We start from the raw sequence: 27,275 nt of genomic DNA on the forward strand, positions 1-27,275 counted from the left end.
CCCTCTTATAGCCTTTTTGGTTATTAACATATCAAATATTGGACTTGTATAATTTGACATCTTTTGTGTTTTTTGAGAATTAAGATCAGAGTCTTTAATAGCTCTGCTAGAAGAAAAATTCTCATTAAGGACTGAAGATGAAGTGCTCTGAGATTTCTCACACGAGGGACTCTCCAGAGGAGACATATTTGTGTGAGTCAACAGCATATGTCACTCTCGGAAAATAACGCATTTGAATGTGACCTTTTCTCTACTAGTTTTATTTAATGAACAAACAGAACAAATCTTCAGCACTTCGTTTCAAAAGGGTGCATGGCAAGGCACAGGTTAAATTGATTCCCAAACTTCACCACAACAGGCAGAGAACTTTCCAATTCTGGCACAGATCTGGGTAGAATGGCAGCACAGGGCAAACAAAAGGATTTATTTCCCTTTTTATGATAAGATGACAATTCAGGAACCTAGCAAATCCTTAAAAAGAAGTCTCTGGTGGATGGATGCAAACAGAAATGAGCCCAGGCACCTCTGCTGCTGTTTTGCTGATCACATTTATATACCTGGCCCAGATCAGCAAAGGGAAAATTGAGCAGGAGGCCAGATGGGCTCTCAGTCTCAGGTGTTGACAGTTTTCATTTCTTAACTGTTTTACAAATGAATGTGGATGTTTAGGGAAGAATTTCCATTTTTATTCAGTGCATGAGAATGGCCTTTCTGGATATAGCTGTCTCACAAAAGAAGCCACTGCCTGATCATGGCCCCAGCTCATCCAAAAAAAAGGCTGAGGGCTGTAAAGACTTGGCAGGGGAGCCCTTGGGAAGGGCTGCTGCTTCCCCAGCCTCTCCTGCCTCTGTGCATTGAGTCAGATTCCCTGGCTTTCGTGGCAGCCCTTTTATTATTCTCATTATTACTACAACTACTATTATTACTATTCCCAAGACAGCACCAAAAGCTGATACAATAGGAGGGAGGCAATCTGGGCCCTCCTTTGCCCTGCTGAACACTAACATAATTACCCACGTCCTGAGTGCACTATGGTGCCTTTGTGACTGGAAATGATTCACAAGTCCAAAGGACCTCAACTGGAATTTAAATTCCCTGGGTAGGCCACTGGGTTTATAGACAAAAAAAAAAAAAAAAAAAGGAAAAAACATAAAAGTCTCAAAATGGGTACATTTGATCTAAATGTCTTGGAGAGACAGATATTGAACTCCACGGCACTATATTTAGACTCACTTTTCAAAGGATAAATGCACTTCAAATCTCTTCATTAGTTCCATTCTTCAGCAGTGGTTTATTCTGCCAAGAGCAAACCTGTTGTGCTTCGGGGAGGAACGTGGGGCCCACTCATCCCACAGCGGAGCCTGAGCATCCCTTCCCCACCTGAGAAACGTTCCCATGAACACATGGCAGGGGAGGAGGATGCTTCTCTGCCCAAGGGCCGGGTGAGGGCACACATGGGGTGGAAAACCCTGCCCAGACCAATGCCAGGGCTGTGCTCAGGGCCGCCCCTCTCCACCCAGCAGGACCGGGGATCCTGCTCCCCTGTGCACAGACACCAGGGTCAAAGCAGGACAAACTGCCTCTGAAGCAGCCCACTCCCTGCAGCGATTAAACAGAGAACCAAAACACCGTTTTAGGATGACTAATTGTTAGACAAGATACATCCCACATGTGGCATGCTCCTCCTCAGCATCATCAGCCCAAATTCAATATGCAAGGGGAAGCAAAAGGCACTGCTGTCTTTCGGCTACCTGTGAAAAACCTGGGCACTGATCCAGGGGTGGATCTTCTCTGCAGAGCCAAGCCAAGCTGCCTCTGGAGTCCTGTCCCCACAGCAAAACTGCTGAGCATCCACCTGGAGCCCGGGGGCCCCTGGGGATGTGGTGTGCAGGATCAGCGCTGGCACAGCAGCTCCAGCCTGGCTCCGAAGGCAGGTCAGCTCCTCTGCTGCTCGCACAACACAAACGCAGCGCCCAGTGCCGTGGGTGTGGCCCATGGAGAGCCCTGCTGGGGCATGGCCGGACCCCGTGGTGCCACAGGTCACCACAGCCCAAGGCCACATGGAGAAGCTGCCTCCCAGCTGCAAGGTGCCACACGAGAGCCTCTGGTAGCAAAGTTTTTACCAAATTTCAGCCCAGAAAGTCTGTCAGCTGCAAGGAGGGCATCCAGTTCGAACAGGTCAGGCATTACCTGGAGGGGCAAACACGACGGACTCTCCTCCAACCGCTGCAATAATGCACTTTACAGAGAGCTCTAAGCTCAGATTTAAGAAGCTGCATACTTCAAATGTCTCTGAAGAATACTAAAAGGAAAACTCGGTCACACTGCACTGTGACTACTGTGGAGCACTATTAAAGAGAAGCTAACATTTGTTTTCAATTACCCAGCGTATATCTGAAAGACTAAAGCTGTCTCCAAAGTATTAGATAAATGTGTGTGTTTACTGTGCACTTGTGCATGGAAAATGAAAGTTATCTGACAACCATTTCCAAATACCAATATTTTACCAATGTCATTATATCAACATCTAACGAGTCTCCCTGGGCTTCAACCCATGTTAAAAGGTAAAATTAGAAAGCAGAGGTAGCTGAACACTGCTCTTCAAGACATAGAATAAATGCAAATTAAAAAGCTAGGATTTTACTCCCATATCTCCATTTTGTTCACAGCAGATCACATTTCCTTTTTTTTTTCAAACTCTCCTGAAAAAAAAATGACAGAAAGCAGGAAAGTTTGTGGCAAATGCAGAATGACATCCATAAATTTATGAACTAACTAGACTGACATTCAGTGCAATGCAAAGTGCTTTCCAATCAATAGCCATGAGCATCCTTCCTCTCCAAGAGCATTCCTGTGCCACTGCCTCCCACCAGCAACAGGCAGTGCCATTTTCTGCTTAACTTCAGCATCGCTGCACTCTCCCCCAGTCGATGGCACCGATGGGGCTGCGAGATGAGGCGGCGGACAATGGGAAATGGGCGTGTGACAGGGACAGCGCGGGGCACGCAGCGCTCCCGCAGGGTTGCTTAGCAATAGTCCCTGCGTGCCCATCCCTGCGCTGCTCCTACGCCCAGAGCACAGAGATTCCAACAGCAATGCAAATACTGGTGACGAGGAGCAGTAGGAGTAACGGCATGCAAAATAAATAAGTACTCTGCCTTTGCTATGTGATTTAAGGAAATTTAACTCCCAGTTCTCCGGAGTATCGCAGGATGCAGTAGATGGTGTTGGCTGACTTCAATGCAAAGCTTAGTGAGCGCAGAAAGAGACCCAAAAAGCAGCCTGGGAATCAGAGGGGCTTGGGCACAGCCCCACTCCTTTGTGATCAATAATGGTTTTGCCTCTCTTTCTGCTGCAAAGTATCAGCAGAGAGTAAACTTCTCCCAACTACCAGAAAGGTTTGCTCAGGATTCACTTGGGATGGATTAACAGCACCAGAGATTGACTTGAGTCACTGGCAGCAGTGACAAACAAAAAACACCATGTTTGAGGGCTGCAGTGACAGACAGGGCTCTGGAGCAGTGCTCTGGCATGTGAGCAGTGGCCTACACTGTGCTTGCAGATGGGGCAGCCTTGCTGCCCAAACCCTTATCCATAGAGGTGCTGCTTATACTTGGATAAAGGGAGCTGTGTAACCTCTTGCCTCACACAGGAGAGACACAGAACACCTGAGCAACAGCAAGTGAACAGGTTGTTTAATTTTTTGGTTACTCCTCACATGAAGTCCTTCAATTAAAGATTTAATTCAGATTTATTAGACACTTATTGGGTGCTAAATTCCTGCTGATAATTGCTAAAAGTGACCTGTAACATGAACAACATAATCCTTCCATTTCTGTACTACCTCCAAATAGCCCCAAACAAGGCCATGGCAGAAAAAACCAGCTTCTCAGACCCCTTTTCGGCATCTACTGCAAACAGGAGGTTTCTGCTGGCCAACTTGCCCACTTTGCTCGGTTATCAGCACCTTCACTGCCCAGGACCCAGAAATCCCCAGTGGGGGGCAAGTAAATGGTCAGCAGGGGCAGGGCAGATTCAGCATCCCTGTGGAACAGGCACAAGGATGCCTCAGAGTCAATCACTGAAAATCCCTCTGCGTCAAACCCTGCCAGAGCAGTTAGACCATAAACTGGTAACTGTCAATCTGCATTTGTTTGCAATGCTGCGAAGAAGGCTTTCATAATTCTCTTAAAGATATAAAAGAGGCACTCTGATTCTGCTTTAAATGAAAGAGTGTGATAATGTTAGCTGCTGGTAAACCTCAAAGACAGTATTTATACAGCATCAGAAACATTTGCAAAGATGGAAAAGAAATGTCTTTGGGCTGAAAGACCTTAAAATCTACAGCCCATATTCTGCAAACTTTGATGCCTCTGCCTAAGCACGCTGCAGGATCTGTGCCTGTATCTTGATCACTTCAACAAGGCCTCGCTGTATAAAGGAAGCTATAAAAGTCTGAAAGTGTATTATTCTTTTTCTTAAGGATTTCTATTTTTTAAAATGCTGAGGAGGATATAGTACGCCCAGAAACTACAGTCTCCAGCTTGTACACAGGAGGCACAGCACAATAAAATGCCTTAAAGCCCTTTCCTAAGCAGAAGGCAAGGCAGCCTTGCTAATTTATTGCAGAGCATCATGTTCTTCCAGGTACCGGGAGGGAAACACTGTCCCTGTATTCCATGCATCAAAACCTCCTGGAAAACAAATCAGGCTTGTGCCTGTGTGGTCAGTTTTTGTAGCTGCTGGAGGTGGATGGGCAGAGGTGGTAGTGCTGTATTAACAAAGTATCTCACTCCAGATGCCAGGAGATGTCCCATCCCTGTGGGCCCAAGCAAGCCTGGCCTGGAGAGAGGGCAGTGACTAACTCTGCTTTGCTGGGTGGCTGCACAGGCCCTGCAAAGGAAGCAGTAACAGCAGCAGCATCACAGGCTCACCGTGCATTTTTATGTACCTTGATGACCTGAGCAGAACTTGCCAGTTCCATCATGCAAAGCCAAGCAAGTGCTTCTTAAATCCCACCTGAGTGTGGGCACACTAACAATAGAGAAAGGAAGAGGAGGGAGAACACTGGAGGGGAAAACCAATGCCCAGAGCAGGGGAGAAGATTCAGCCCCAGATTACTTAACTGGTAAGAGAGGCCAGACAAGCAGGCAAGTCTATCAAGGCTTCATGCCTCTGCTGTACAAGGTGTACATAATCCAAAATATTCACCACTGCTTTCATTCCTGTCACACAGGGGTAATTCAAGGGCAGGCACATAAAACAAGGTTGAGTTGAGCAGGATGGCAAGCTCAGCCCAACACCTCCTGCTCCAGTCACACACTTGAGGGATAACTCCCAGGCAGGGTTGTGTGGTGTTGTACAGGATTCAGGAGCTAAGGGCTCATCTCTTTTCCTGGCTCTGGCAGAGACCAAAGCCACTGCACATCTCTGCCAGTTCCCTCTACCTGCAGAACAGGGATAACTGTGCTTAGCATCCTTTTCCTGCAGCTTGCAGAGTGCTTTTTAAAAAGAAGCAGGTGTGGAGAACTGCTGGTAAAAAGTACTATAAAAAAAGCCCCTCTAGATAAAAATCTACAGTATAGCAAACTTACTAAAACAGGATGCAGCCTTTTAGCTACAGCAACCCTTTAGATTCTTTTCTCCCCTGAAGTTAAATTGAGGCAATTTTCATGAATACATTAAATTGGCATGAAAACTAAGAGAGAAGAACAGTTTGTTTCTGCTTTGGAAATCTTTCTCTCCTGGTCTCTTTAGTTTTCTTGCCCATACCCAGCATCTTCATTTTCAACTGTGTTATCACACATCCATTCTATGATTTCTTATTGAAAAGAAAAATATCAGTAACAATTGAGCCTTCCTTTCAGGGTCACTTAAAGGACATTTCAGTTGCCCGACATGACGCAGCTGAGGACTCCAGATTATTCACCTGTTGGTCCTGCAGGTGCTGTTTCTATAAAATTAAGTGCCTGTCTAGTGGAAGTGCTTCCAAGAAGGAGCTGGAGTGGCTGTGTACAGGATGGTAGAGAGTGCACAAAGTAAAATGACATCATCCTAGGGAAGAGAAAAAAAAAAAAAACAAGGAGAATCTGGAACCACCTCCTTTTAAAGCAAGACAGAATTCTGCTGTGCTGAAAATACCAACTGGCTGCTTTCCCAGGTAAAATGCCATTGCTTGAAAGAAAGAGTCAGTTACTGCCTCAAGGAACCTCCCTGTTGAGGTAAAAAAGCTATTTCAGACCATGTGTTGAACCCTCTCCATGATTAGAAAAAGAGAAGGGAAGGCTGCCTGTGTGTCAAGCCAACACATAGGAAATACAGGGAGATGTGGGCACGTTTTTCACCAGAGGGTGGCAAAGGGGAGACACATTCTCTGCTCTGGGCTACTCCAGCTCCTCTCCGAAGCAAAGCAACAAGGACCAGCCCGATGCCCTCAGCATTTGGCAGAGAGAGAGTACAAAATACCTCGAGGGGACATGCAGAGACTCCCCTCACCTTGCTCTCTCTGAGAAACTTGTCTTTTTTGTTTTAACCTCCTCCTCTGTCAGGGAGTGCAGCCTCCTGCAAAGCCCTGTCCCCAGCAGGCAGCCCCGATGGTGGGGCCATTTGAAGCCACAAAGGTCTCTCTGTGGGCTCGGGGACTTCCCAGGCTCTCAAAGAGGCAGCTGGGCTGTTGCCATTAACTAACCCCACATCAGGTCTTCTCCAAGGGTTTGGTGAACCTACCCGTGCACCCAGTGACCAAAATCCCAGTCAGGGGTGCAGGAGAGGAGTGCTCTTGCCCTTGAATCAGTCCCAGTAGTGACCCCATCAAGGGGCCCAGGTGAGAATTTTATCTCCTATCATCTAACAACATTCGTTTTTGTTAAAGAGATGAGAAAGGCCTATTTTATCTGAGAGAGAGAGGAAAAACCCTATATATACACACATGTATCTCTGTATAGTGTGTGCCTGAATATACAGAATATACATATACATGCACACGCTTCACAGCTTTCAGAGAGGATGACAACATGTTTTCATACAGTACATCTGAAGGAAAGGTCTTGTGTCAGTGATACAGCAGAGAAAATTTCAATCTTGAAACTAGGGAATGAAGGGAGAAAAAAATAAAAGAGAGAGAATGTTTTCCTTCTTATCATGTCTGAGGAACTTAACTGTAGTGATGGGAAGATATAAAACCCCAGACAGCAGAGCACTGTTCTGGAGACCACAATATGCATAAAAACTCCTGCAAACCCTTGTTAAATGTTCCTACCCCTCCTGCCCTCCAGTCCATACCTCCAGGGTGCAATTTTCAGGAGACAGAAAGATTTAATGTGCTTTGGTTAAAATAATCCCCTGGATTCTCACTGCAGAGACTGCCATGACAGTGTGTTCCTCTGGTTTATTATATTAATAAGCACAGTCATTCAGCACTCAACATGATGTGGCTCTCTGACTTACACGTGACTCTGTCCCCAAGCTGCAGCAATACAGAGGCCTCCCCCCAACTCCTTGCAAAAAAGGTTTATTATTTTGAGGCAAAATACCCACAGCTGCTTACAAACAAGGACACACATACAGCAGGTTGTGAGTGTGCAGAGGCAGCAGCTGAATGCACCCCCAGTCACCTCCAGTTTCCTCCCTGCTCCCTGTCAGGCTCCTTGGCATGCTAGTGATCCCCCAGTCCCAAGCCCCCCATTCCACTCCCATGTCCATCTCATCCTGTGCACCTGAGGTGCACGCTGAACATATTTTCCACTGATTAGAGCCAAACGAGAGTAAAAAAAACAAGGCTATTAAAATGGTAAAAATGTCTCTAATCCATGAGCAAAGCTCTTACTCCTCTCTCTGGCTTGAAAAACACTGCTATCCTGCCCTGAAATCCCATGAACTTCCCCTATAACGTCTGATCACTGCTCCCTGCCTTCATTTCCCAGCTGGGAGAGGCATGTTAGGTTTCTGCACCCCAGGAAGCACCACTGGCTTGGCTCTGAAGATACCCCATGTGCAGCTCTATTATCACCACCTTCTTCTGGGGTGTTTGGTTCAAGCACAAGCAGAAAGGAGACTGCTCCACTGCTGCTGTTATTGACGTGTACTCAATCTGTTAGGACCCCACCTGATTTTCTGCTCCCCTTCCCATAAAGGTTTTCTATTTTCCCCCTAAGAGGCAGCCTCAGGAATACGCTTTGTGGCAGAGGTTTTATACCATGTAAATGATGGATATTGTTTATGTACTGATTATGTTGAACCCAGCTGTTTACCTTTTCTAGGACTGCAATTATTTTAACAGTAATTGTAAAAATAAATTGGGGAGAAAAATAGTAGGAACTTTCTAGTTTGGTTTTCAAAACTAGAGCACTGCCAAAAGTGACCTGGCCTCAGAAAAGTCACATGTAGACACATTTTAAATATCAACTGAGCTCATCCATGCATGGAAAATAGAGTGCTCTGTAGGGTTCTGGGCACAAATGGGTCCCAAAAGGTTCAGAATTCAGCTCAGTCACATTTTCCTCATTCATCACCATCTGCTTAAGCTGCCACAGCACCCAGATCTTCCCAGCAGCCAACCAACCACGTAACACTGACATCAAACCTGCAGAATAGGGTCAAACAGCCAACAAGACAGACACATTGACCTCACCTCTCTTCTTTCTGACAGTTTCACTCTCCTCCATACAAAAATGCCAGTATAGACCAAATATTTTTGAAGGTACCCATTTTGCAACTGGAGCAACCATTTCCCAATGCTGCATGCAGTTCCCCTGGTTCTCCTCCTCTCCCTGGATCGCAGACAGATGCCAAGCCATGGAAGTTATTCTTTCATTTCCAGCATCTGGTTCCTTGGCAGACTCCTCGGGTAATTATGTTCATAGCTTTAAAGCTGTCTCTAGCTCTGCTTCATGGGTTTGCTGCTTTTGGCTTCTCATCTTCCCTGGCCATCACATGGGCTGAATGTTGCTCTTAAAATACAGGAATTAGACCACTTGCATCTCCCTCTAACCAGACACAAATAAACAATACCCCATGTTGTTCTTTAAACACAAGCACTTGTTTTACTTTCACAGCCAATTTTGGGAGGCCCTGGGCACTCTCTTGGTCTTGAAGCACCATGTACTCGGAGTCACGTGCAAGCACTGACACCGCCTGGACAATTAAACCTCCATACAAAGCTAACAGAATTTTAAATTCTTTTTTAGGTGGGGAATGTTGCATTTCTGCTTGGATGCTCCTTCTCACCAGCAGCACCCAGAATCACTTTTCCCTGCAGACAAAAAGGCAGAGAAAAACCACCCAGCACCTTGGAAATCCCTGCCTGGAAGGCTGCTGGGTGAATGGGCTCTCTCACAAGGAAGGACTTAACCCAGCCTTAAAAACAAGGGGAAAGAGGGGATTAGGGGAGTGGAAATCCATGAGCCCCAAAGGTCCCCCCAACACCAGAGGAAGGATTTTGTATTTCCTGTTAGTAAAAGGCTGCAGATAAAAAGGGAGGGACAACATAGGTCCTGTCCCTCATCATCAGCCTGAAGTGCCCATCTCTTGGGATAAGAGAATAAGATGATGATTGACCCTGGTTTTCTGATTAAAGCTGCCAACAACTACCAAAGAGCCACACACCTGCTCAAGGACCTGCAGCTCATCTTGGATGAGCCAAGGCAAAGTTACCACAGGGTGACAACCTCAGGATGCCCCTGGCTGGCATAGAGTTCCCATCAGTGACCCTGGAACAGCAGCAGATTAGCTTTCAAAAGAAAAGAAAGAAGTCCCATCCACCCTTCCCCAAAGACACAAGTCACCACCCTGGGGACTCGCTACTTAATAACAGCAGAACACATTTGGTGGCATGCCAACTTCTAAAGAGGCATTTCAAACAAACCAACTTCACACGTTACCCTCAGGGGATGCTTCATGGAATCAGCACCTTTGCAGTAGCTCACCAACAGAAATCAGCTGAGAACGGTTCTGGAAGAACACCCATCACAGTGGCTCCCAAAATGGTCTCTCAGAGGAGGAAGCGACAGCCTGGCTATTCCTCATTCATCCTTCCATCAGTGGCTCAGCACCCAGAGCACAGTTAGTTGGCCCAGCCTGTGAGCGTGTCCATCCAAGTGGATGGTGCTCCTCTGCCTCAGGAGAAACCACAAACCCTTGTCCACATCCCTCCCAGGACCACCTGGCTCACACCTCTCCAAACCTGGGGAATGTGTGGCTACAACCACAGCCATGATGGGAAAAACCCACCATGTGACCCTTTTCCTTTGCTTTTAGCTGAAACCTTCTCTGCCTCTGTGCAGCTACAGAGTCCTCACCATGAGGAACTGAGGGACAGACAAACACTGACTGCCAGGCAGACTGGCACGAGTGGTGCAGCCACAGCAGCGGCATCCAGCAGCTCTGTTCATTTAACAGGGTTGAGCAAATGATGCATGTGCTGGGCAGGTCAGAGGAGGAGGGGTGCTCTCCTCCCCTGGGCAGAGGGAATTTGGATGCTCTCTGTGTCCTCATGCCCAGCATCCAAAGGCCCCATCTGGAGCATGGAGGAAACAGACCGAAAATGCTGCTCCCTCAGCACAACGGGTGCAGCAGGGCTTTAGCACAAACCTCCCATGTACCCTCCGTGCTGCAGAGGTGCCAGAGCCCCACCACAGGGCTCATGGAAAGAAATCATCCTGGGCAGGCAGGGACTCTGGGCATAGTTAAGCTTTTTGAAGGAATAAGCCCATAAAGAGAAAAGTACAACGGATTTAAGCATTTAAATGCATTTCCATAACTGTTTGCAATGATTCCCAGACAGCAGCCTTCATTAAGCTGGAGCTGAGGCTGAGAACACCAATTAGTAGGATTTAAAAAGAAAAAAAGGAACTGCTGCTGTTATCCCCAAATAAAGAGTACAGGCCCAGCCTCATCTTTTATGCCTGGCTTTGCTGGAAACGATGGGAGGTTAATGCTCCAGGAAGGTGAAGTGCACAGTACTTGGGATGGGCAGCCAGCTCAGCCACACAGCCCCATTTGGCTGCTAGGAGAGGGAAGATGTAAAATATGGCAGTTCATCCTCACATCCGCTGCCATAAAAGCAAGGAAAGAAAGGAAGAAAAGAAATCCTGGCAAAGCACTGGTGGACACCTCCGTCTGTTTATCAAGCCCCAGGCAGCTGGAGGAAGAACACGCTGAGAACTGCCCAGCAGGTCCCAGCAGTCACTCACACACGCTTTAGGAGATGTTTGAGCTACTTTTAAATCACATGGCGAATTAAAGTTACACTTTTCTCCATTCGTTCTGTATTCTATCAAATTCTTTAACTTTATGCTGTGCAAAACAGTTCTACCAGTGGACCTCGACAACAAGACCCTGCTTCATCCCTGCTGCTCAACTCCCAGCATGGGAACTGCTTTCCAAAGCAGTAAAACTACTTATCCAGTCTTCCTTTCCACAGACTCAACCTGCAAAGCCTGCACATCAGCCTTGTCCAGTTTAGCCTCAGACTGGCAGCAAAGACACTCAATAGTGCAAAACACAAACCAATAGGAAAGATCAAATCATCTATTTAAAGGGTGAGTGTTATGGATTTTCAATTTTTCTGTAAAAGCCATGAGCAATTATTTTTGAGCACAGAGATCTTAACCATTCATTTATCCTGAGAATAAAAGTGGGAGAAGGGGAAACGATTGCTTTTTCATTATTTGTCACACTGCCAGTACTGAATCAAAGTCAGAGGACTGCCAAAAGATCTCCTTTGATCCAAATAACTATCATTCTCACAAACATTTCCACAGGGGGAAAACCCAAACCCCAGTCTAATCTTTCCACCATGATTCTAAAGATAAATATATAAACAACAAAAAAATCCTCTTCCTCTACGCAAGTCTTTGCCATTCAAGCCAGGCACAAAAGCTTTTTAAAAGATGCTGTCGGGGGGGATCCAGAACTGGACCAGAAAAAGCCAAGCTTGAAGATTCACATCATCAGCCCAACACTGTAACACCACTCACAGTGAGTTAGAAAGATAAAATACACATATATATATATATATAAAGATTTTACATCAGGAACCAATTTACTTTTGCTGCTCCACAGAGCAATCATGCCTCAGGACCCACAGCTAAATGGCTGGAGCTCACATAACTGGAAGAGCAAAGAAAGCAGCAGAGAACTTTAATGGCTTATGAAATTCAATTGAAATTGATGGTTGGAAAAGTGAAACATTTAACACCCCACCAACTTAACATCAGTGCACCCATGTGCATGGACACACAGACAGGTGCATGGACCAAAAAAGGTGGGAGCTCATTTCCCACTCACCTATGTGTCCATGACCCCCACAGTGCCCTAGGGAAGGAGATGGCACCCTCACGCAGTAATTTAAACAATATATACATATTTTAACACCTCCAGACCTTTTTCCACTGGAAGCTTTAATATAAAACCCATCTTTTGTGAAAATGGCAATGCATTATTATGACCTGCACCATTCATGTCTCTGAAATATTAGGAGCTGCATTCTGCATTTCATATTCAGCTGGAGCAGGAACTCAAAAACCCTCCCTGCTATTTGAGATGACTTTGAATAAACTGTTTGCAGCTGATGTACTTTTCCAGCACGGATCTCTTCTGTTATGAAGCCTGTCTCTGATGAACAATAGAAAAATATTGTTGGCAGGGGTGTACTTTTCCATCAACTCAAAAATATAATTTTGCAGAATATTTTCACAGCTCAGCAGAAGGTGGAAAGAAAGACAATATTATGACTAGATAAGAAAGAAAAAAGACATTCGTTATAATTAGCTTATAGTAGTTTTCTTGTTGGTTTTGGCTTGCTTGAACAAGGTTCTTTACTTGTTAGAGCTCCAGTCTGATTTACAAAGCCTTCAGGCAAAACTCACGATAATCAAAGATTAACCTGGGTAAAAACAATCAGAATTTGACCAAAACACTTTAGAACAATGCTTATATCTACAAAGAAACAACAAGAACCACCAGTAATTTAACATCATGAATTTTAAGTGCTCCCAGGTGCGTGGTCAGTCAGGTGCTTCAGGATGCATCACCCCAGCTCAGATGCAAGAAAGAATGGCCACATCCTGGCAAGGGTCACGCTGGCATTTATCGGGTGACTCGGAGCACAGGGACACTGTTGCCTTGCAGAAGGACTGAAACACCAGGAACCACCTCACTGGAGCATCCATCGTGTCCCAAGAGCAGGTGGGGACACATTCACGTGGGCACACCACACTGAGCTCTCTCCAGTGTGCTGCACCAGTTGATTCATGGGGAGGCTTCAATGTGCAAATTAATCATTATAACTTTCAACTGAGCTAATGTAAGCGTCATATGTTGCTAATTACACAATACAGGGGGAAAAAAACTGCAAATGAATTTAAATGCTTAATCTAATCAGGATGGCAAGTTGTGTTTTAATTACAAATTGTTGTGTAGCAGCAAAGCATCTGCTGCAATTCAGTGGCTCTGGTTCCACAGCAAACTCCTGCTGTGCCTCACTCGTGCTCAGGTCCAGCTCTGACCCAGCCACCCCAAGGCCCCCGGTGGCTGCAGCCATGGCTGGGGACAGCAGGGACGTCCAGGGGCAGTGGGGACATGCCACCTGTGCCTGGCATGAGGAAACACCCACCCTGAACATCTCTCTCTTGCAAACAGGGCTCCTTACGGACACCTTCAAGCTCAGCGTGTTCAAACACCCGTTTGCCACCTCTCCTTTAATCTGAACAAACATTTCCACACACAGAGGCAGAAATCTCTGTGATCTTCCTCCAACTCAATGCTTCTCAATTCACATAAGCAAGAATCAAGAGGCATCTTTGGAGCCTGTTTCCTCTATGCCCTCACAGTTAAGGAGAAAGGAAAAATAAAATGGGATTACAATAAATAAACAACCAAACTCCCAAACTTTGTAGTGTCTGGAGCAGGTTTTTACAACCAAATTAAAATCCCCTGAATGTTGTGGCTTTTAATGGAGACACTGATACAGCCAAGCAGCTACAGCATGGCAATGCACCTGCACAATGCATCACCTTGGGAATGTGCCACTGTGAGGTCGGTGATGATGACACTGCTCATCATCCGACTGACCCTGCAGAAAAACATCCACTTGCCAATAACTCCGCTGGTAGTTAACCAGAGTGTTGCAGTGAGGACAGAAGACCTCTGAAACGTATGGCAGAAACGTGGTTATCTAAAAAAGCCAAGACAATCTATTGTTTCTTACATTACTTTTAACTTGATACAGCCCCTACTTGTCAAAAAGAGGGGGGGGGAAAGCCCCACAGCCTCTGAGAACATTAATTTGCTTTAGATTTTGCCAGTTACCCACAGTAAAGCAAAAACCTGCAGTATTTTTGGTTGGGTTTTTTTTGAACACCAGGGGGCTGATTACTGTGAAATGATCTTAGGCTTCTCCCACTAAGTGGACAGATGGATTGCTACTTTTGCAACTTCTTTTTGCAGCCTTGAATTCAGTTGCTGGCGGGAGGCTCCATTCCAGCTCTCCCCAGCATCATTTCTCTGCTTGCACTTGTCATCTCACTTCCCAGCCTGAGGCTGGGGTATGGAAAAGGCTCTCTGCAAGTACAAGGAGTGTGCACACACCCTCTCCCAGCTGAAGGCTGGACCCCACTGTGTCAGTACCACACGGGCTCTGCACCCCTCTCGTGCCCGCCCTGGGGGAGAGGGAATGGCACAGGCACACCAGAGCCTCACACCTGGATTTTCGTGCCAAGGAAGCTGGTGGTGGTGAAACTATGGAGACAAATACCACCAGCGCTAGACAGAGCAAAATGAGGTCTCGCCGGCATTCCAGCAAACGATCTGCAATTTAGAGAGTTCTGCAAGGTGCGAAAGAAACAAAAGACACTGCTAGGCAAAAGTCATCTCCTTCACTTTTTTTAAAAAAAGACAAGTTTTACAAAGTGCAAACCGAAACGCTGCCAGGCTCCATCGCTGCTTCCCTGACAAACACGGAGAGCCCGTTCAAAGCAGCTCGCGAGTGGTCAGGAACAAGGTGGGTCTCAGCCCAGCAGCCTTTGCATTCACAACCCACCACTCTCACAGGCAAAGCACAGCTGGCCAGAAGAACTCAGAAGAAACTCCTCAGCATATAGGGAAGGGAACTGCTCGTTCAGAAGGTGCTTTTTAGGAACTGATCCCCTGAGGGGACACTGCCTGAGGTGCTCGCTGTTGGGCATCGCCCCACTGCAGCTCAGGGACTGCAGCCCCTTTAAGATGAAGACAAGGGACAGAAAGAGGAAACACTCAGTTTGATCCGAGGAAGTGAAAAACCTCGGGAAAAGCAAACTGCCAGCCCCGGGAATGACTAAGCACTGAGCCAGGCAACGCAGAGCTGGCTAAGGCAGCCACACAGCACTCATTCCCAGATCTGTGCCAGTTCTGAAGGTGTGCTGTATGGAAAAACCATTTCTGGGGAGAAAAAAACCAAACCTAAAAACAAGGACTCAATTCTTTAGCAAGCCACATGATCTGCCTGAGTGTGTTTATAAGCATCCCCACGTGTCTGTAAGTGCAGCTGATGCGCAGATAGCAATATATGGGTCAATAATCGTTTATCTAAAGATGTGTGTCAGCCCATCTCTCCTCCGCTCTCTGACAAACCTTTTACAAGAGCCACTTACTTTAACCCTGAATTATCTGCCTCTGCTCATCTTCAGGGAAAATCATCACGGCAGAGAAAGAAGCAGGCAATTCCCTGTGATCTGAAAGCTCACTTTCTAAATCAAATCAATTTTTCTAACGTAATTTGCCTCATCTAAATCACTGACCCATGCATTTTCTCACTATCCTTTGACAAGAGCTGCACCAATTGAAGCAAAGCTAAAACACTTCAACCAGACCAATTCATAGAAGTCTTTAGAGGAATTCTTTCATCGCTGTAATTAATTCTTTAAGTACCACAGTGGGATGCTCTGAATTCAAACCCAGTCCAAGGAGTAATGATTATACTAATGGGAGAAGCTGCGCAGTAAATAAATGCAAGTGCCCTGCTGAAAGAGATAATTTTCAATAGGAGACTGCCATTGAGGGAGATAACTGTATTTTGGAGATAATAACTCAGATGATGAAGTCCCACAGACTGGAGTCTGATACAACAATTCCCAGACTCCACACATCCAAGGGACGAGCATTCTGACAGATATGCATTAGAGCTGGGGCTGCTTCAGCTCTCAGCCCTTTGAGGAGGTGTGGGGACAGAGGGCCTAGGGCAGTTTGGGAAATCATCTGAGAGTTGGCTGGTTGGTGCAGGAACCAAAGCAATGACTTCCCTTTGGCTTTCCCTTTTCGTTAATAGGTTAAATGCAAGAAAGCCTTCTTACACATTTAATGTATTGGGCTGCAATATGCTCAGAGGAAGGGAAGGAGATGCTTCAACTCTGGATGAGCAGGATACTTTGAGAGGACACAGCTGAAGCTGTACCCTGGAGCTCATACTTGTCCCCCAGCACTTACAGCAGACTTCAATAATCTCATTATGACACTATAATAAGTGAAATAAGGTGCACAACATGGACATGTGGGGTTTAAAAGGGCATGTCTGAAGAACAGCTCCTCAGTGCAGTCCCTGAAAAGATGTCCCCAGTCCCCATGGGCTGTCCAGCTTTATCACACCAAGGAGGTGATGAGATGGGCACCAACATCTGGGCTCTCCTCTGTAGGGCTGTCTTTGATTTTAGCAACAAAGAACAAATAATTCTATCTCTTCATTTCTGCTTATGACTTCCCATAAAAATTGTAATGGGCTGGTGCAAATCAAACACAGCAGAAGAACCAAGTGGTGCCAACTCTGGGGCAGAAAGCCCTTATAGAGAGCCTCAGCACTGCCCGTGGTTGGGGCTTGGAGGTGCCAAGCAGCTCAGGCACCAACACAAGCCAGGGCTGAGACGTGGAGGAGGAGACAGTGCCTGAGCATTGCTCAGCACACCAGGGCCAACTGACTGGCCATGAACCTCAGCAACCTCCATCCAAGGTGAGCCTCACTCCCTAAGGAGCAGCAGCAAAACATCAGCTGCCATCAAAAAATAACCCCAGCTTCACACAACACCTCTGCTCTCCCTGCCAGCAGGGCTTAGGCTTTGGGCTACTGCCCCAGGGCCCCTCATGGGGATTATGGAGAAGACAGACAATGGCTCTGATGGTACCCACTTTCTTCTCTAAAGCCCTTTGAGATCTACAGGTGAAAGAATGACAAATTATTGATATTTGAAAAGAAAAAAAATGCCTTAACTGCAATAAAATTCATGCTATCTTCTGTTTATCTCTTGCTTGTTTCTCCTCTTTAACGGAGTTGAACCTTTTTTGCACCAATACCCATGCTAATAACTTTCAGTGGACTACTCCTAAGAAAAAAAACCAAAATGAGTAACTGAGCAGCATTAAAAAAAAAAGGGGGGCGAAGAAACCTTTGTATATTAATTTTCATAGCTGTCAGAGATGAGGATTTAATAATGTTAATATCTAAGCTACTCCATTATTTCCAAACACCTTGGAGCAGAATGTCTTAGTGGGAGATGAATTAGATAGTGCAACTGTAACTGCCTTCTGAGTGTTTTCAGAGCATAATCTATGGCTCATCACCACGTGCATTTCAAGTCCTTGCCCTCTCTTCTCTAAATAACCTCCAGCTGTAAATGTATTTACATGCTGGGTATTGACATGCCAGACCCAGCTCCTTTTTTTTGAGCAGTTCCCACTCACTGTTTAACCATTCGTCCCCATTTAATAGATTTTCCTGGGTTTGGCCTTGGACAGGTGATAGGGATGGAAGCTGGGAACTCAGGTCATCCAATAAATGATGGCATGAAGCAAAGAAGGAAAACTGTAGGCGGAATACAGGAGAGGTCTAATGGGCTGCGAAGCTCTCTGCCAAGGAAGGCAGCAGAAGTCCTGCATCACTGAAAACCAGCCACACTCAGGAACAGGCTGTACCCAACTACCAGAGATGGCAAAGGCAGTTTATTTGCCAACTTTTCCAGCTCTAATTCTCATGATTTGGAGAAGCTGAGGCACACTGGCCTTTGAGCTTGCCCTAACAGAAGCTTGCTGCTTCCAGCGAGCTCTCACCATCCTCTCTGGGTGCCTCTGTTGCAGCCTTTTAAAAGTCCCTTTGACTGTGTGCGTGTGCTGTGCCCTCTTTGCACTCAGTGAAAGACAATCAGACCTTGTGTTGTTAGTCCCTGCTACCCCCAGCTCTCTGAGTGCCCTTGGAAACCGACAGTGACATTTCAGACTGCTGTGGCCCCACAGAGTCAGGGACAGAGGCACTGCGGATGTATGGCTGTTGTCTCTCACCAGACTGGGTGCTCACACTGGCCAGGGACTTGCCCCAAGCAGACATCCAGACCAGCTCCTTCCAAAACTCATCTTGGATTTGCTCCTTTTTCAATGAAAACTCTGGGTACCAAGACCAGTCAGCATCTACCAACTCTTAGCTGAGTTTCTAATTGCTGCTCATTGCATAGAAACCTGCTCCATCTGCTCAAGGGCTCCCTTTTAGGGCACATGGGCTCTGTCTTTTCTTTGCTGTGAGTTTCATCCTTTTTTGGAGCTGCAGCATCCATTAGACAGCCCTCCTTTCCCATTGTGGCGAAAGTCTTGCTGCTAAGCAAAAGCTGTGGCTAATTGACAACAACTCCTAAACTGAGATATAAAGTAGCTGCATCTGTCACTCACAGCAATGGCAGCTCAGCTGCTAAATAATGGAAAATGGTTCATTTTTCTGACTCAGGGAAGATCCTTTATGAAAGAAATGAATGTCTCCAGTGCTATGGAGCCATGCCCTGATCATTCCTGCATCTTAAAAATCTAACATTGCCCATAAAATTCCTAAGTAACATAAACCCTGTTCCTTTCACTACTCTCCCAATCAGAAAAACTGGATTTAAATCACCTGCTGGCAGGTTTATTACAGGGCCCACAAGCAGATAAGGTCCTGTGCACCAGCCCTCTGCACTTAATGGGAAATAAATCTCTGCTTTGCCATCTGTTTTTGAAATGTTTCCATACAAGCTAAACAAAAACCCCAAAGATACGTGCACCTCTCATTTAACCTTCTAAAGGATTTTATTTCTGGGGTAATGAGGATGACATTTCTCCCCTCTCTAGCAGAAATGCTTTTCCTCCTCAGGCTGATTTGCCCTAGGGCTCCCTCAGCCCATGACCAAACTCTCCCAACACTGTGTATTTAGGGCATGTGTTACACCCATGTGGATAAAGGGGCTTGGGAGAGGGACAGCTGCTTGGCCAGAGGCACCATCTCCCACACCATCCCATGGGCCGGTACAAGTGGAAACACCATTTCTGGAGCCTCCTGAGCCCTTGGCTTGGCCAGAATGAGGATTTTGATCCCTGCTTCTCCATTTAGCTCCAGTTTGAATTGCATCAGGGGTATTTTTTTCCAGCATTTCTTTCCATCACCAATGCCAAGCTAAAGCTGCCCAACACAGGTGGTTTCACACCATCCCCTCCCCATAACCAGACCTGTGGTCTGTGCACAGCCTTTAACCAGATGGCAACACCATCCCCAGGCAGGAGAACGTGACCATGCAACAACCACAGAGTGCCGAGCACCCTCTCACCAAGATTTAGCAGCTTTGTCACTAAAAGGCCAAGTTCCTGCCACTGCAGGTCTCCTTCTCCATTGCAGGGGAAGCGATGGGGCAGAGCAGCTCCTGAGGGCCAGCTGGTGCAGGCACGGTGAGATGAGCAGAGCTGGTTTACATGCAGTTTCCAATTAGTTTACTCAGCAGACGGCAGCCTTGTGGAAACCCCTCTGTTCCTGGCTATCCCCTCACCCCTCAGGGCACCCCTTTGCTTCCTCTCTGACTACCACCATCACTGAAAAAAAAAATCAGGAAAAAGCCAGAGTTAAAATCAAATGCTACACTTCATTTTCTCTCCTTGCCTGAAGTTGCAAGAGACAAGATAGGACATAATCGCCACTTTTAAAATCATCTCCTATGACAGCAAATTGATCAAGTGGAGAGGCTGGGCTGCTTTTGAACTTGAACAAACTGATTTTCCATGAAAGATGGTGTTTACATTGCCTCTCAATAGCCTGCTGAAATATGTATTCCTCCTGCCATTTCATCACCAAAATTTGGGAGGGAAGAATGTTTTTGGGGTAAAAAAGAAGGAAAAAAGAGAAAAGGAAAAAAGAAAGTGTGCTTGAATCTGGAGCACATCATAAATTCATGAAGCTTTCTGAATACTGTCAGAAACAAACATTTATGTAAACAAAGAAAAGCTCAAAGTGTGTTGCAAGAGAATTTTTGAGTACCGTGGAAGAAACGTTAGTATTTACCTTGCACCTGAGACTGAAGTCCATTGTGCGAGGTACTGCCCAAAGAGCAAAGTCCTTCCACAAGGAGTTCACCCACCACACACACTCCAGCAGCCCTTGCTTTACTTCCTATCGCAGCACTCTACGTCACGGAGGGGAATGGGAATAGCCAGGGAAAGCCAGACACTGAGCAATCCCATCCCCTCTGTAAGTTGTCTCCGGGGACCGCTTTGCTTGTAATTTCTGCCTGCCCATCCTCACATGGAACCGCTTCCTCTGAAATGCCAGCTGGGAAACTCCCGACAGCATGAAATCAAAGCATCTTCCACGACATCTAGAGCACCACATGGTAACTCACACTCCACAGCCTCCGTGGCAATTAATGCGAGAGGATCTGACAGCCGTAGTCGGGAAAGCACCACGTGCCAGCACATCAGTGAGCCACTGACAGGGCTAAGAGCTAAAGCTACGCCAACAAACCAAGTCACCGCTCGTCATTAACAAACATTAGTTATATTTAGGCAGGGAGAGAACGTGGAACCAAGTTCAGTGAATTAAATTTGTTGAGCTGACAGTATTTATTTCAGTGGGATGGCTTCTCATTCACTGGGAAGTTTATTAAGGCCAGAAGACCTTGGTTTAGCTTGCTTCCTGCAGGATGTAGGGGGCTGCCACCTCCCCTCTGCTTCTCTGAGGCAGGACAGGTCTGCAGCCACCCACACAAGCGAGATGTGGGGCTTGGTGAAGGCACCTCTCCATCACAGCAAAACCTGTGCTTCGTACCAGCATCAACCACCAAGGTCAGCACAAGCAGCACAAGTTGCCATAACCCCAACGTTACCTCTTCCTCCACCTTTCAGCAAGGGGCCCTGCTGGGACACGGCCAGCACGGGCCCTCTGAGCAGCCTGGCTGCTAGACACATTTCTGAGGAGCCACGGAGAAGGGCAGGATGACCCCGACTCAGCGTGGGGTCAGCAGGGTGGAATCTCCATCCCACTGGCAAAACCCTGCACAGCCTAAAGCCCTGTGTAACCCAAATCCCTGTGCACCCCCGTGGTGCACAGACTGTTCTCACCAGGCACTTTGGAACAAGGGAGTCCTTGCCCAGGGACTGTGCCTTCCAGACTGCTGCCTGGGCTCAACCAAATCCATGATGGCAAACCCATCGCAGCAATTAAATAAATGGAGCCATCTCTGGCTCAGGAATGCATCCTTCATCCAAAAAATCCTTCCACAGACACAAACCCTGTCCCAGTGTTGGCAACTCTCTGCTCTGATCTCCTGCAGCTGCTCATGGGCTCATACCTTCCTCGCCACACTAAACTGCTTTAAACCAAGATAATGGGGCTGGGAGTGACTATCATTCCCAGCAATAAAATACAGCAGATTAATTGTGCTTTATTGATTTTTATATTTTAATATAACTATTTTGACATTCAAACCTCAAGAGACTATTGATCAGCCAGAGTCAGGTGTCAGTGAATGGAGTTCTGTGACCAAGCCCCACAAATGGAAGAAAATAATCAAAACCCAAAACCAGTGAGACTTCTGCATTTCAAGTACACAAAGGAGGCTGCAGCACCAGTGACAGGAGATTTTGAAGTGAAAAATGCTGTGCAGGGCAAGTCACACAGTTGCCTCCTGCATTCCCAGAGAGCCCAATGCCGACCACAGCAGCAATGCATAAATCCAGAGTAGCTCCACTGATTTCAGAGCAGCTGTTCTAGATTTATGCTGATGGGAAGTAAAATCAGGGTATCTGAAATATTCTGCTCTAATGGATGCTGGAGGAAAAGGCACTATAATAATTTCAGACTTCTCCCCCCCAGCCCACTATCCCCCACTTCACATTTGAACAGTCATCGCATAAAATGTTGAGATCTGCACTAAGCTGGGGAAAATAACCTACATTTCAACAGTTTGTACAATCATGTTCTGTAAGTCTATTGCACAGTAGATAATACAGGTCTTTCATTTCTGTTCCTAAAGAGCCTCTGAATAAGATGTGTCTCCATATTAGGCAGAGTGATACAGGGACACATAATAAAATAAGCATAATGTCTCTCCACCCACGCCCCCCCGGAGCCAGAGTCTAAAAGCGATCGCGGGTCCTTCCTCACGCACAGCTGACAGCAGCTCAGGCGCATCCTACAGGGGCTGAAGGAGCGCGTTCAATGAGCTCTGCACGCCCCGTTCCTGCGCTGCCCTGCTCCGCCGCCAGCCCCGCGTTCCCACACCCGCTCCGGGGTCCAAGGCAGCGGAGCGAGCCGGTGACACAGCACCAGGCAGGAAAACAAAATATTCAGGTAACTCGTCCGGCTCGCTCGCAGGATACCTATTCATATAACCTCAGAGACAGCGCCGCCGCCAGCGAGGAAGGCGGCCAAAACCTTGCCTAGATGCCAGCAACAAACGGGGGCCTGCTGCCAGCGAGAGACATCCTCGAGCTCAGCGTGAGCGGCCCTCGGCTGCCAAACACACACGCACACCCTCTGCTCGCAGCCGTGCGCGCCAGCAGCCGGGCCGCCAGAGACCCGGGGCAGGAGAGTGATCTCTTAATTGGACCTTCACAAAGCTATTTAGGGGACCTGCCTGACAGGCGAACAAATGCCACCCGCTTTGAAGAGGCTGGAGAAACTCAGCCTGGTGCATCTCCGGTCCCCGCAACGCAGCCTGCCCAGAGCCGGCCCCGGCAAGGGGGAAGGGAGGGAGCTAAGGCAAATAAATAGAGAAAAATGGCAAGAGCCCAACGCGACCGTCTGTAAGAGCTGGGAGCTTTGCAGAGATGGCAGCACCGCGGCATGACTCATGCAGGTGTCTCTCCCGTCTGCAACAACCCAAACCGAGATGCGGTTCGTTAACCCCTGTAATCCAGAGGAGAAAGCCGACTTGGATCACAGCGAGCTGCAGGAAGATCGGCACAGCCCCGAAGGGAGGCGTTCCCGGGCTCTGCCACCTCTCGCCTCTCTCTGAAGAGCTTTCACCAGATCCCAAACCCCCTCTCCACACGCAGGCATTGCTGCGGTCCACGCCAGGGGTGGGACAGAGCAGGGGCAGCGCTCCGCGCCGAAAGCAGAAGGATGCTACGGCCGACAGAGGAGAGAGGCGCAGGCGGGGAACGCGTTCGTTATTCACAGCTCGAGCTGAGAGCGCACTGCGAGCTCCTAACGCGCACATTGAGCAGGGAGGGCTCAGCGCAGAGGGATGGATACGTCGGTAGGTTTGCAGCCACAAACTGTTTCAAAGTGGGTTTCCATATGTTTAAGCACTCAGAGCGCTGGAAGAATTACACCCACAGCCCAATCTCACCATGGTAGCTACCCACACAGGAGGAGACAGGAGGGGGGAATATCGGGGAAAAGATTATCATTAATATGTCAAAGCAATAAATAAAAAAAGATTAAAAAAAAAAAAAAAAAAAAAAAACAAGAAAACAGAAAACCTGCTCCTTTGTTGCGCCTAACTCTCTCCTGGATAAAAGGAGAGCCGCACGGCGTACAGGGCATCGCAGTGACCACAGAAAGCCACCATTCCGCGGGGCAGTGCTGACCCATAGGCAGCCCATGTTCTGTGTCCTGTGCTCGGTGCCCCACTCCCCACAAGCTGCACCCCACTGTCCATGCTCTGCACCCTGGTCCCCATTGTCCTGCTCAAGAGGATTTCCGAGTGCCGCCGTGGCCGCACACACCCCAGCCAAGGAGGGAGATGGAAAACGCTGTGCTTTTTGGAGTGAGCAGAGCAAGGATCCCCTGCTATCCATCTTCTGTGTGACCCAAGGCTGATGCCTCCTTCCTAGCAAATTGTTCCTGCTCTTCCTGTAGGAACCTTTCCTAAAACACTTCCCAGTCACAACGCACTCGCTTGTGCCCTCCCCAAGAACGATACTGCTATTACCTCTCCCGTGGATCACTCCTGTTTCACCTGAAATCCTTGCATTTACGCATATTTCTAAAACCCCCGTGAAGTTTCCCCAGCAGCCCAAGCTCCACGCTACGGCCAAACGCAAGCACCGTCCCGAGAAGCAGTAAACGCAAATGAATCCCCAAGCAACTTCAGCACCGATGCACCTTAATTAATTTGCTTTTAACAACCCCTATTTATTAGGAGCAGCATCTGCCGGGGAGCTCACGGGAGCACGGAGAGGAGAACGTCCCCACAGTGAAGTCCTGCTAAAGACTTTCCCAGGGGCAGCGCTACGGCTCTGCCAGCCTGGAGGTGAGCCCTTCCCCAGCAAACACCCCCAGCTGGGACCCGAAACGCTGCTCCCGAGTTCAGCTGGAGGGGGAGGATAAAAAAAGAAAAATAAATGAACAGGGGAAGAGCATCTCGCAGCCGCACTCCCTGGCCGGGCGCGCCGCCTCGCAGCTGGCCGTGATGAGGGAATCCCACCTGAACCCAATCAAGGGCCAGACCCCGCTCCCCGCCAGCCCACGGAAACCTGTCCTTCTCGGAATTAAGCGCAGGTGTTTTGTTACCGCAAGGATATAACTCCTGCGCATCTTTCCCCCCACCCGCGCCCACGGATAGCCAGAAAGAGCGAGGAGCATCAGGGAGGAAGGGGGGTCGGCCGCCCCTTGGGAAACCCCAAATCCCACGACCCTTCTCCATCCCCCAGAGCTCCGGCGAGCCCAAACTTTTCCTTTTTCCCCCCAAGTCAGCAGCAACGCACTGGCAGCGGCCGAAGCAGCGGGGCAGCCTTCGCGCAGGGGGCCGGGAGCCCGCGGCACGCGTGGGGACGGGGAACACACGGGGAGGCAGCGGAGGGCTGCGGAGCTGGATGGGGACTTCTTGGTGCGCCCCAGAGACGGGGCTCGGAGCGCGTTCCACCCGCAGCGTTCCGCGGAGCGCCGGGGGGAGCCGGGAGAGGGAGGGCTGGGATGGGGGAAACGGCCATAAATAAAACCGGGGGAGGGGGGAAGATAGAAAATAAACACAAATAGTTAAAAACAACCCCAAAAATGAACACAAAAACCAAACCAAACAAACAGAACCACAGTGCCGGGGTCGCGGCCGCGGGACCGGGGTTACCTCGGCACAGGAGCAGCAGCGGCGCCAGGAGCAGCGCGGGGCCCCGGGAGAGCATCCTCTTTGTTCCATGCCCAGAAGTAGTCATGGTGCTGATTTATTTGGAGAGGGGCGGCTGAGCGGGGCGGGGGGGCCGGGGGTGTCGCGGCGGAGCCGTAACCACTCCCCCCGCTCCCCGCCCGCTCCGCTCCGTCCGGCGGCGGGGCCGGCGCCCGCGGAGGAGGGGAGGGGAGGGGAGGGGGGGTCCCCGCTCCCCGCCGGCCCCGCGCTCACGGCCGCCCCCGCCGCATCGCCGCCCCGGGGGCACCGGCGCCGCCCCCGCCCGCGGCAGCAGCAGCGGCAGCAGCAGCGGCGGCTCCCCCGGGGCAGCGGGCGCTGTGCCGGGGCTGCGGCGGCGCGGCCGGGCCGGGGCCGGGCGGGGGCGGTGCCGCCGGGCTCACCTGAGCGGGATCGGGGCGCCCAGGCGGGGGCGGGCCCGCAGGTGCCCCGCAGCGCCCCGGGGATGCGCGCCGCCCGGGCCCGCGGGGCCAGCGAGCAGGGCAGCCCCGCGTGGCCTTTGCTCAGCCCGGTTGCCGGGGCCCGCGGGGTTTTTTGCCGGGGCCCGCGGGGTTTTTTGCCGGGGCGGGCTCGGAGCGCCCCGGGGCCGGTCCTGGGGCCGGTCCCGCTCCCCCGGCGCTGGGGGCCGTGAGGGGGGGGGGCGCGCGCCGGCCGCGAGCGGCGGGAAGGGCGCGTGCGCCTCCTGGCGGCCGCCGCCGTCACTGCGGGGGGCGCGGGGGGGAAGCGGCGCGGCCGGGGCGGGCACGGGGAGCCCGGGCGGGAAAAGGGCATCCCACGGGATGTGCGGGCATCCCGAGCGGCGTGAGAGCAGCTCAGACAGGGCCAGAGCATCCCACGGGATGTGCGGGCATCCCGAGCGGCGTGAGAGCAGCTCAGACAGGGCCAGAGCATCCCACGGAATGTGCGGGCATCCCGAGCGGCGTGAGAGCAGCTCAGACAGGGCCAGAGCATCCCACGGGATGTGCGGGCATCCCGAGCGGCGTGAGAGCAGCTCAGACAGGGCCAGAGCATCCCACGGGATGTGCGGGCATCCCGAGCGGCGTGAGAGCAGCTCAGACAGGGCCAGAGCATCCCACGGGATGTGCGGGCATCCCGAACGGCGTGAGAGCAGCTCAGACAGGGCCAGAGCATCCCACGGGATGTGCGGGCATCCCGAGCGGCGTGAGAGCAGCTCAGACAGGGCCAGAGCATCCCACGGGATGTGCGGGCATCCCGAGCGGCGTGAGAGCAGCTCAGACAAGGCCAGAGCATCCCACGGGATGTGCGGGCATCCCGAGCGGCGTGAGAGCAGCTCAGACAAGGCCAGAGCATCCCACGGGATGTGCGGGCATCCCGAGCGGCGTGAGAGCAGCTCAGACAGGGCCAGAGCATCCCACGGGATGTGCGGGCATCCCGAACGGCGTGGCAGCATCCCCGGGGTGTGCAAAGGGCATCCCAAGGAGGGTGAGGGTGTGCAAAAGGCTCCGCAGAGGTGTGGAAAGGGAGTCTCAGGTGACTGAGGGCATCCCATGGGCGTGCACAGGGTGTCCCAAGGGGTGTGCAGTGGCAGTGAGGAGCACGCCCAGGGCAGCGCCAGCCGCGCCAGCAGCGTGCCCCACACCCCCCATCCCAGCGGGATTGCCCTCGGTGGCACTTTGCCAATGGAGCCAAGCGTTGCCTGTGTCCTCTCCCTTGGAATGCAAACATATCCCGAATTCCATCCCGCTGGAACTGGAATTTCACTCAAAATCCAATGAGCCCTCATTGCTGGGAGTCGTTACTGTGATCGCAGTAAAACCAGCGAGACAGGGAAAGAAAAGGAGAGGGAACACTAATCCCATCCCCTGGGCTCTCCTGCAGTTTTGCAAACACGTCTCCGAGTTTGATTTTTTCCCCTCCCTGCATAAACAAGCTTTTCTGTAGTAC

At 49.5% G+C, this 27,275-nt stretch overlaps 1 protein-coding gene across 1 annotated transcript in view; it reads right to left on the bottom strand.

Annotated features, from left to right (window-relative positions):
- TMEM132B (transmembrane protein 132B) overlaps positions 1 to 25,401 on the bottom strand; it is a 216,713-nt gene extending 191,312 nt beyond the window's left edge. Inside the window, exon 1 of the mRNA XM_069030961.1 lies at positions 25,317 to 25,401. Coding sequence (XP_068887062.1) covers positions 25,317 to 25,401 — 85 coding nt within the window. The remainder of the gene's footprint in view (positions 1 to 25,316) is intronic.
- Between the last annotated feature and the right edge of the window lie 1,874 nt (positions 25,402 to 27,275).

The sequence above is a fragment of the Aphelocoma coerulescens genome, chromosome 15 (genome assembly GCF_041296385.1).
Source record: "Aphelocoma coerulescens isolate FSJ_1873_10779 chromosome 15, UR_Acoe_1.0, whole genome shotgun sequence".
NCBI classification, from domain to species: domain Eukaryota; kingdom Metazoa; phylum Chordata; class Aves; order Passeriformes; family Corvidae; genus Aphelocoma; species Aphelocoma coerulescens.